This window comes from Hipposideros armiger, unplaced genomic scaffold (assembly GCF_001890085.2).
Source record: "Hipposideros armiger isolate ML-2016 unplaced genomic scaffold, ASM189008v1 scaffold_362, whole genome shotgun sequence".
NCBI classification, from domain to species: Eukaryota; Metazoa; Chordata; class Mammalia; order Chiroptera; family Hipposideridae; genus Hipposideros; species Hipposideros armiger.
The window spans coordinates 948,920-959,799 of NW_017731712.1; the positions used below are offsets into that span (position 1 = coordinate 948,920).

The following is a 10,880-nucleotide window of genomic DNA, read 5'->3' on the forward strand; positions in this document are numbered from 1 at the left end:
GGGGGAGAATGGGTGTGGCTTTGCAGCACCTGGAGTGACAAGCGTCAGTTTGTGTATGTTTTTCACCCTCGTAGGTGCCCGGTCTGGGGCCACCTCCACCCCAGCAGCACCCCGACGCACGTGTGCAAGCACAACAGAGCATGTGGGGGAAGCTTGGGGAGGCAGCCTCTGGTCTGGCTGTGGGGTCACCGCGCTTCATGGTCCTCACTCCTCCTGGTCCGTGCTCTGTGGTGTCCACCTGCTGTGCGGTGGACCTCTGCTCTCCATGCCCTGCAGCGTGCAGGTGGCTGTGGGCAGTGACATGGGCAGACCAGCTCTCCTAGGCCCAGCACTGATACCCAGACACCTTCTCCCAAGTAGAGCAGGTAAACAGTTCCCAGGCCAGCGAGCAACCAGCTTTAATGGGGTCTGCACTCAGTCTGTGAGGCATCCCAGCAGCACTGGGGAACCTGTGCTGCAGCTCACAGCCCACCCCCATGTGTGCACACACACGCACAGGTGTGCACATGCACTGACACCCCCCCCCCCTAATGTGCAGATTAAAGCACAGGCCCCAAGCACCAACTAGGAGTGGGAGAGGAGAGAAGGGGCGTGGGGAGGGGAGGGGCAGCCAAGGGGGTTAGTCCTTGAAGTTGTAGTTCCGGACCTTTGGGGGCCGCTGGCAGCCTTTAGGTTTTGCATAGTGGGCTCTGGAGGGTCTTTCAGGCTTGGCCTGGGCTTCCATCTTCTTCCCTTTGATAGCCATGGGGCTCCTGTGAGGGTGTGGGAAGCTGCCGGCTGCTGGAGGTGCTGTGAGCTCTACCAGGTGAGAGAGAGGAGAGAAAGGCGGTTACATTGCGGGGCAGGAAGCCATGTGCTTAGAAAGCAGCTCACGGAGTGTACAGCTGGCTGTGGTCCCTGCCAGCAGGGACAGAGACCCCACGCCCTGGCTGTGCAGGTCAAAGGCCCTCCCGTGGTGACCGCTCAGTAGCAGCAAGGTCCCATCCCAGTGTCGCCGCCCTGGAGGTCTGTGGGCACATGCTCTCCAGATGCTTCGCAGGGCCTGAGCCTGTCCCTCCACTGGGTACACAGTACATTCGGTCCTGAAAACTCCGTCTCCTATCATGACCATTTGGTAATTTTTTCATGGAGGGGGTACCGAGGTTAACGGTTGACTCGTGACACATCCTCGGCCCTTGCCCACTCTCAGCCAGCCTCCGCACCTCCAACTGCCCAGCTGCCCGGACATGCGTGGTCAGGCACAGGCCAAGGACCCAGGCACGCCAGCACATGTCCCCACGCGGGCCAGCACGCCCTTCCTCTGCACTGGGGCTTCCATGGTGCTTTTCTTTATCCTTCGAAATTCTGTTTTCCAAGTTTTTGGAACCAAGTTTTTGTTTGGTAAAACAAAAAGGATGTTATTAAAAAGCAATTATAAGATGCAAGGTCAAGACTTGCTCTCCCTTGGGATGGGCCCAGCAGGCAGGCCCAGGGTTTCGGCGGCCGGGAGCTCCACACTGGAAGGAACAGCAGCCCAGGGCGGAGGCCGAGGGGGGCTGGCCCGCGCAGCGCCAGCATCTGTCGTGTGGGAGGCACACTGCGGGGAGGCACACTGCCTGACCAGCGTCACCCTGGGCCTGGCCGTGTGAGCTGTGGGGAGAGCAAGGTCTGGAGGGACCATGTGCGGTACAAGTGGGAGCACTGGATGGCGGGGACAGATCCAGGTGAGACCTGAGGCTGAGGGAGGGAGAGCAGGGCTGCAGACGACCTGCGCCAGGGCGGGTGTGGAGCCAGGGGCTGTGGGAAGCGTGCACAGGCGAGGCACGCAGGGCTTGCTGCCACCCTTCTGTCCTTCCAGGCAATGTCTCCAGTAAGCTGTGGTCTGCGAACATGCCCCGGCCCCTGGCCCTCACCTGGGGCCCCTGGAGCTGGTCCACTGTCCCCTCAGCCTCCCCGGGTTCACACACCCCATGGCCTCCCTCTGCCTTCGGACCCAGTCCTGGCGCCAGGCCTCCCAGCACCCTGGTCCTGGAGGGACGAGGATGTGGGTCCCTAGACGCTCCTGCTTCGTGCCGCCATAGCCGCTTCTCCAGGAAAACGCCTGCATCTTTGGTTCTCTGGCCCCAGACTAAATTCAGCCTCCACATGCAGGCCCTCCCACGTGAGCCTACAGGCCGACCTGGGCACTGCCCTCTGCTCGCTTGGTTTCCTTCTAGAAGGCATTGGCCAGCATGGAGGGGCGGGGTCAGGACCCTGACCACTGTTTGACGCGGGGGGATCCCTCCCCACAATGCGGGGGACTGTCCCTCCTGGGTTTTCAACGCTGCCTGGGTGCTCCTGGAAAAGGGGAGGCTTAGGGAGGAGGGCAGCCCAGGCCCAAAGCTCTGTGATGATGAGCAGGGAGGGGAACGCAGCCAAAGCAAAGAGGCTGGAGGGCAGAGGGCCGCTGTGCAGTCTCCCAAGGAGCCCCCAGGAGGTGGCCGGTGCCTCCAGGACGGGGCCAAGCTGGCTCCCGTCTGAGTAACCTGAGCTGCCCTTCTCTTTCTCCAGCGCCCTGTTCTGCCCGCCCAGCCCAGGCTCCCCTTCCAGCGCTGGGTACCGATCAGGCCTTGGGGAAGTGGCCCGGGCACAGGGGTTCCTCCTGGGACTCTGCTAGTCCCTGAGCCCTCGGCCCCTTCCCGGCTGGGCCTGCACGATGGGCCCGCGTACAGGGTGGAGGTCTCTTGTCTCAGGGCCTCCCAGGGCTCCGGACACATGGGCAGCGCTGGTCCCAGCTCTCTGGTGGCTCAGGCTGCGGCCCGGCTCCCGTCAGCGTCACCGGCCTCCAGGTCGGGCTACGAGGGTGACCCTGAGCACGTGTTCCCTGGGCTTCCGAGGGCAGTCTTCTGTTTCCACTGTCCCCCACCTCCTCTCTGGGGGAGCTGCTGAGATCCCTCTCCTGCTTCCTCCCAGGCCCTGAGTTCAACACTTCTCAAATGGGACACATTACACCCCTAGGTCTCGGTCTCCTCACCCTGAACCTCCTTTCTGATCAGTGTTTCAAATTAAATGAAGTCACACACAACCGTCCCGGGCAACCTAGCGTGGTAGGGAAGGCGCCCCAGGCCCTCAGCGTGTGTGGGACGTGGATGGGGACATGACCTCCCTCGCCCAGCCCCAGCCCCAGGTTTCCAGAAGCTGTAAGCTAATTCCCGGGACCCTGCCTGCCCCCTCCCCCCAGCCACCCTTCAGGGAGCTGCTGCTGCCCTTGGTGCCCAGGCTCTGGGCCGAACTCCGACTCAACAGGGTGGGGAAGAGGCAGGCGGGGCACACAGCTCCTTCAACCCCGGCCTGGGCTGGGGTGCTGACCACCGACCTATCCCTGCAAACACCCCTCACTTCCCAAGGCTCACCCCCCACACCAGCCCTAACTGCTCCCGCCTAACACCATTTTCAGGGGCACCTCCCCGCCTGGTTCCAGGCTCATCCAGACCTGTCTGCTTCCGTCCTGGGCTGTGAGAAGGGCCCTGAGCGGCAGGGAGCACACAAGGCCATGAGGGAGTTTCGGGGACATGCTCTGTGGGCAGAGGATTGCAGAGCCTGGATCTGCCCTAGGGGGAGGGGGAGCGGGTACCAGCCCAGTTGGGCACACAGGCCCCGGCCCCCCCGGCCCCCAGGGGACCGCTCCCCTCTCCCTGACCCTGTCTGAGGGTCAGCTGGGAGAGGCCCGTGGTCAGGTGGGCAAGCCAGGACAGAGGCCAGTTTGGTGGCAACTGGGGGGGACAGGGAGGTGGCTGAGGGTGGCGGCCAGGCCACAAGCCTGGTTTGGCCCCCACTTTGGAGGGCAGAGAGCCCAGAGGGGGAGGAGGTGCAGAGAGCTGCTGGGCTGTGGTGGCTGCAAACTGGCTTCAGGATGCTGGAAGGACCCTGGGCTGCACTCACTCAGCTGGGGCCTCTGTAAGGTGCTGTGTGGGGCCAGCAGGAGGGCACGGCCAACAGTGGGGTGGGGTGGACTCTGACCTGACTTTTCAGAGACCTAAGCCCAAACACTGGATAAACGAGATAAAATTCATGAAAGACACATTTTCAAAAGGGGCCCACGGGGGCTGGGATCAGCTAGCCTGCTCTAGGCGGCCCCCAGTGTCCCGGGACCTCCGGCAGCAGGGCCATCCTCATGTCCTGGTGCAGACCAGCAGGCCACACACGGCCACAGGCTGCTCTCTGCTCCTCTTGGCGGCGGGGGGTGGGGTGGGGTGGGGACGACGATGGGATGACAGCTGTCAGTGAGGCAACGCTGTCCTTTTCCACAGAAACGTGGTCCCCTAGGGAGGGCCGCCCATCTCGCTCCGGCGCCAAGAGCAGTGAGCCTGGCCAGGGGCCTCCCCATGCCAGGCCAAGCCCCAGAAATCGCTCTCTGGAGGTCTGCTGATGGCCCTTTGGGCCTGGCAGGAGAGGCTCTGGGATGGCCATGCCGATGGAACGTGCTGTGTGGCCGGCTGTTCCCTGTTCGAGTGGAGACCGAGTGGGAAGCAGGGTGGCTGTGGCCACGTGCACAGGCCCCTCAAGGCTCTTGGGGGGGCAAAGCTCTCCATGCACACACCTGCCTCGGCGTCCTGTCTTACACAGGACCGTGGTGGCCCCATCCTGATGGGTGGTATTGGGCCTAGGGGCACAGCTCCCGCCCTCAGGAAGCAGGGCCAGGCACCCCGATGGAGATGGCTGCACCCAAGCTCTTCCTGGCTTCCCTCGGGAGGCATGGCTGGGCAACAGTGTCCTTGTCACTGTGCTGGGCTCAAGGAGGCTCCTGAAATGGACCAAGTAGACAGAGCTGCTGGATCTACCTTCTTCCCCACAGCATGCGCTGCACCCGTCACCTCCTTCCTGGCCCCACTGAAATGCTAGCCTGCAGGAAGTTGGCCTCCGGAAGGCCCTCTGCCCATGAGCCTGGAGTGGGCATCTCAGCTCCAACCCACACCGCCTGTGGGCCGGACCTCGGGGTACAAGGCACTTGTGCCATGGAGAGGCCAGCAGATGGCGGGGCCACCAGGAAGGGTGATGGGGTCAGTGTGTGGGTGTCACAAGGAGCAGCCTGGGAGGGGGCAGCCCCAGCTCTTGGCGGAGGTGGACATCTCAGGCCCCCAGCACCCTTGTTATACTCTCCGTGCTCCCCTGGCAACACCCAGAGAAGATGCCACACCAGTCCTGGCACAGTGCCCTCCCCTGGCAAGTAAGTTAGAGGGTCAGCGTCTGCCCAGAGATAGGGCTACCCCTGGGCGGGGCCTGGCACAGAGGAGGAACTAGCCCCCTGCATCAGCCGCCCTCAGCTCCCCACTGTGCTGGATGCTGTCAGGACGGACGGACACTTACAGAACAGGATCCACAGAACGGGTCTGGCTCTAGGGCCTGCAGCCAGCGCATGGACAGCTAGGCAGGTGAGTGCATCTCAGCGATGAAAGCTCACCTCGGGAGAGGCAGTGTTCCTGGGGAGGCTCAGCCCATCTCCCTGAGTGGCCGCAGCTCCGCCCCTCCACCCCCTGGTCCCACCTGGCTTCTGGCCACACTGGTTCTGGGCAGTGAGCCAGAGGCTGATCTCCAGGCGGGCTAGCTCCTTGACTTTGCAGCATGTAGACAGCAAGTGGCCACCACCAGTGGCCAGCAGCCGCCATGGCCAACAGGAAGAACGGTCTTTGTTAGCTCCTTGGTCAGGCACCCTGGGGGAACAGCTGAAACAGGTACCTGCTGGAGTTCTGAGCGTCTGACCTACGCCCCCACCCATGGATGAGGTGCCCCTTCTGTGGACAGCTGGGCTTTTCTGCCCATCCAAAGGGGTCCCTCAGTCCCCACGTAGACCGGGGACGTTTGGTCCTGGTCACAGAGGGAACCATGAAATCCACATGTTTGTCACGGGGACCACATGAATTTTAGGGTAGGGGATCTTGCGCTTGCTGTGCGTGAGTTTATAGTATCAGGATTGTAATGGCTCCCTGTTTTAAACTAAAATACAAACACAGCAGTGCCTGGTAGAACCTTCTATCCACAAGACCCCTGGCCCAGAGGACAAGGCCCACAAAGCGTCTTCCTGTCCTTCCCGAGCTGAAAGAACGAGCCGCTCACGTCCGGCCACAGCGCGCTGCCACGACGCTCACGTTAGGACTGGGTGGCATTCTTGGAGGAGGAGCACGTAGCACAGTCGGGATGGGACCAGACTTATAGACTCCCAGGTCTCCGTGTCCGGCTTAGTCAGTCACACAGCGGTAAGCACCTACAGGGCACAGGGCTCCCTGCACAAGCGGGACACCAGCTCTGCTTCCGTGTGAGGATCCACACTGAAAACACTCGTGGAGGAAGTACTTAAATAAGGACAGACACAGATCTGGTAGGAGCTGCGAGAGACGTGAGAAGCAGGAACTCAGAGCTGTAGGCCAGACGGTGTGACTCCGATGGGGTCGTGTGGCACAGTGGGGACGAGAGGCGTGTGTAGGAAATGGGCCCTGGGACGCGGGCTGATGCGGGAACATGTCTGGGAAATTGGTGGGGTTCATGGACGTGTGTGAGTCGGGAAAACTATCCCAGGACAGAGGCAGAACGTGCACCTTGTAAAAGAGTGGAAGAAAACCCGGTTTCTCCGATGAAAAGCTGGAATGCAGAAAAGTGAAACAGAAGAAAATCAACGGGAGATAAATAATGTAGATTTAAGTCCAAGGTAAGAATTCAGTAAGTGTGAGTTAAACTCAGGACACTGAAGCCGTTCACATACATTTGTCAGGAGACACTGACCTAAAACTGGCAGGTGAGCTCAGCCCCCAACTTGGGAAGCTGGAAAGAAAGTGACAAAAGACTTAGGGAAACAAGAAATAAGGAAACCGTGAAGCCAAAGGCAAATGAAATAGAAACCCCAAGAAAACAGAGTACAGAGTATCGCTGGAACCCAGACTGCCATCTGCAGAGATTAGTACGACTGATCCACAAAAGCGTGGGCAGCTGAGCAGGGCAGGGGAGTCACGGGGGGGGGGGAACAAGCACCCTGAAGAGCGATTCACTAGAAAACTAATAAAACCCAGATGAAATGGAAAACTCCAAAACCAGGACCAAAGAGTAGCATTTGAAGTGTCCAATAACTACGAAGGAAATTGAAGGATAAGCAAACACTTCCCTTCCCCAAAGCCCCCAGCTCAGATGTACAGATGTTTCAACGGAATTTTCAAAGAAACCAAAATTTCAAGGAATACTCAATTTCTACCTTATTCAAATAATTCAGAAAAGCAGGAAAAGAGTGACAGCTGCTCAGCTTATTTTATTCCCAAACCAGGTAAGGACCACACACACACACACACACAAATCGCAGGCCTCTTCAACTTGCAAACATGGAGGCAAAGACAAAACATGTGATTTAGCAAATCACATCAACAAGTGCTCAAAACACAGCATTCCCCATGATGCCCGCCTGGTTCAACGCCAGAAAACCTGCCACCGTATGTCACCACATTAATAAACAAAAAGGAAAAAATCAGGCTTACCTGAGTCAATGCAGAAAAAACATCGACAAGGTTTAATACCTACTTACGAAGTTGGACAATTAAGTTCGCAAACTCATTGCACCGATGTTGCTAACCTTTTTTGATATCAGAGGGATTATTCATTATGAATTTGTACCAACTGGACAGTTAACCACATTTACTATTTGGAAGTGCTGAAAAGGCTGCGTGAAAAAGTTAGACGACCTGAACTTTTCACCAACAATTCATGGCTCTTGCATCACAACAATGCACCAGCTCACACGGCACTGTCTGTGAGGGAGTTTTTAGCCAGTGAACAAATAACTGTATTGGAACACCCTCCCTACTCGCCTGATCTGGCCCCCAATGACTTCTTTCTTTACCTGAAGATAAAGGAAATATTGAAAGGAAGACATTCGGAAGACATTCAGGACATCAAGGGTAATACGACGACAGCTCTGATGGCCATTCCAGAGAAAGAGTTCCAAATTTGCTTTGAAGGGTGGACTAGGCGCTGCATCGGTGCATAGCTTCCCAAGGGGAGTCCTTCGAAGGTGACTGTAGTGATATTCAGCAATGAGGGATGTAGCACTTTTTCTGGGATGAGTTTGCGAACTTAATTGTCCGACCGCGTATGATGAAAACTCTTAGTAAGTCAGGGATATAAAGGACGTTTTTTGCCTTCGTAAAGGTTATTATTTCAGACACATAGCAATCATGGTATTTAGTGGGAAAATGAGCCTTATCCCCTTCAAGTTAGGGGTTCAAACGAGATGTCCACTGTGAATACAGGTCCAGGGCCACAGCCAACGCCACGAGGAAAAGAGGAGGTAAAAGGAGAAAAAGGAATGCAAAGTCAGAAACAGTCAGTCATTATCTAAGGATGATATAATCATCCACTTAGCAAATAAACAGCCCCAAAGATGAACTGTCAGCATTAATAGAGAGGCCCGGCAATGTGGGTGCACAGGTGAACCCACAGACTCCAGAACACTCCTGCACAGACCATGACCGGCTAGTGAACGTGCTCACGGCAAACAGCACGAAAACGCTAGGCCAGCCTGCTGCCCCGGTTCCACAGCGTCTCTGGCTGCCTCTGCCACCAGCCCTCTGGTGGCCTTCCCTTAGCAGAGGATCTCGACCATTGTTTCTTTGCCAAGGACGATATGCAGCATTCTCCAGAGACTGAATAACCCTTTTGAAGGAAGCTAATGGAAGTGGGTTTGTTCTATACACTGGTTTTTAATGTTTTCTAAAAAGCTGAGATACTATTTCGCCCCACAAAGTCTAGTGTGCAGGCTGATACAGAGGGGCATCTGGCCGAGGACACCGTCTGCTCTAACGACCTCCCGGGTCCTTCTCAGTACCAGGTGGAGGGTAATTGGTAAGGGTGACAAGGACCTGCAGCCACCAGGAAATGTACGGAGGTCAGCACTGGGGTCCGGCCCACACTGGTTCTTCTCAGCTGTTTCTGTGACAGACTGCGGTCTCCTCTGCTAGAAACTGGGAGGCCAGAAGGCAGTCCTGGGGTGGAACGTTCACCGACCACTGCGCATCCAGCTGCTGTGCGGTGCCGTCCCCAGGCATCTCTGCCAAAAATCATGTCTATCGCGCTACGATCTACAGGCGATAAAATGAACCCATTTTTAAGTGTCCGTTTCAGCAGGTTTTAGGAAATATAACCATCCACGTGCGGGGAACACTTCCATCACCCCAAAAAGCCCTGCCCCCACCCCAAGGCTGCCCTGATCACACGGGTCTTCCCCAAGGTTCACGTCCGTAGAGGGCAGGGGGTACGTTTTGGTGTCTGGTTCTTCCCGAGACCAAAGCAGCGCTTCTGAGATTCATTCCTGTTGTCCTGTATGTCATGACTTGTGGAGCAGTATTCCATTACATGGCCACGCTGTCACTTGCTTTTCCATTTATCTGTGATAGATGTTTGTGTCGTTCCCAGTTTCAGTGTGTTACAAGTGGTCATGGTCAGGTCTCCGGGTGCATGGTGCCTCCATCCCTCTAGTAGTGACCCTGACCTGAACCCTGGGCTATGCAGTCAGAGGGACACACTGCACTCCTCCAAGATGTGTGACATTTCCCACTGCTCCACGCCCTGACAGCCACTCCATGTCATCAGGTTTGAAAGTGTTTCTGGCCAAGTGAACAAACGGGTGGTGGCATCTTGTGGTGGTTTAAATTTGCATTTCCCTGATGACTAATGACATTGGGCGTCTCTCATGGACTCACTGGCCATTTGTATGTTGTCTTCTAAGTATTTTAGCTATTTTTTATTGGGCTTATTTGCTTCTTATTATTGAGATGTAAAGTTCTTCTTATGTTCTGGGTACAAGTTCTTGATCTGTATTCAAATATTTTCTCCCAGCTGGTAGCTTCTTTTCATCCTCTTAACAGTGTCATTTGAAAAGCAAAACTACCATTTTGAGGAAGTCCAATCTATCAGTTTTTTTCATTTATGGTTCAGACCTTTTGTATACTATCAAAGAAATCTTAGCTGATCTCAAAGTCACAAAGGCTTTCTCCAATGTTTTTTTTTTTTAGCACAATTTTTAAAATTAATTTTAGGTGTACAAAACAATGCAATAACTATACTTTTCACCCCTCATAAAGTGACCACCTCCCTTCCCCAATCAACTGCCCCCTGCCCCGATATCATACATATCTATTACAGTTCCATCGACACCACTCCCCGCACTGTACCCCACATCCCGTAATCATATATATATATCAAATCTTAGTTGACATACAATATTATACAACATCAGCTTCAGATGTACAGTGCAGTGGTCAAGCCTCTACACCGTCCATGAAGTGGTCTCCCTAACAACACATGAGTCCATCGGACCCCCTAAAAAATATTTACAACATTATTAATTATATTCCCCAAACTGTCTTTCATGTCCCTGTGGCAATACTGTAGTTACCAATTTATGCTGTCTAATCCCTTCCCCTTCTCTCTCATCCCCACCCTGCTCCCAACTAGCAACCATAAGTTTTCCCTCTATATCTCTGAGACCACATCTGTTTACTTTGCTCGTTTATTCGGTTCTTTAGATTCCACATATAAGTGAGATCATATGGTATTTGTCTTTCTCTGACTGACTTATTTCACTTAACTTAATAGTCTCTAGGTCCATCCATATCGTCCCAAATGGTATGATTTCATTCTTCTTTATAGCTGAGTAATACTCCATTGTATAAATGAACCACAGTTTCTTGATCCAGTCATCTACCAATGGGCATTTCGGTTGTTTCCAAGTCTTGGCTATTATAAGTAGACTGCAATGAACATATGAGTGCATACATTTTTTCGAATTAGTGTCTTGGGTTTCTCTGGATAGATACCCAAGAGTGGAATTGCTGGGTCATAAGGTAGTTCCATTTCCAGTTTTTTGAGATACCTCCATACTGATT

General features: G+C 55.1%; 1 protein-coding gene across 1 annotated transcript in view; it reads right to left on the reverse strand.

The window, feature by feature from the left end:
* Window positions 1-381: 381 nt before the first annotated feature.
* CCDC57 (coiled-coil domain containing 57) overlaps window positions 382-10,880 on the reverse strand; it is a 104,951-nt gene continuing 94,452 nt past the window's right edge. The window contains exon 23 of the mRNA XM_019661855.1: window positions 382-798. Within this exon, the coding sequence (XP_019517400.1) occupies window positions 620-798 (179 nt within the window). The 3' untranslated portion in view covers window positions 382-619. The remainder of the gene's footprint in view (window positions 799-10,880) is intronic.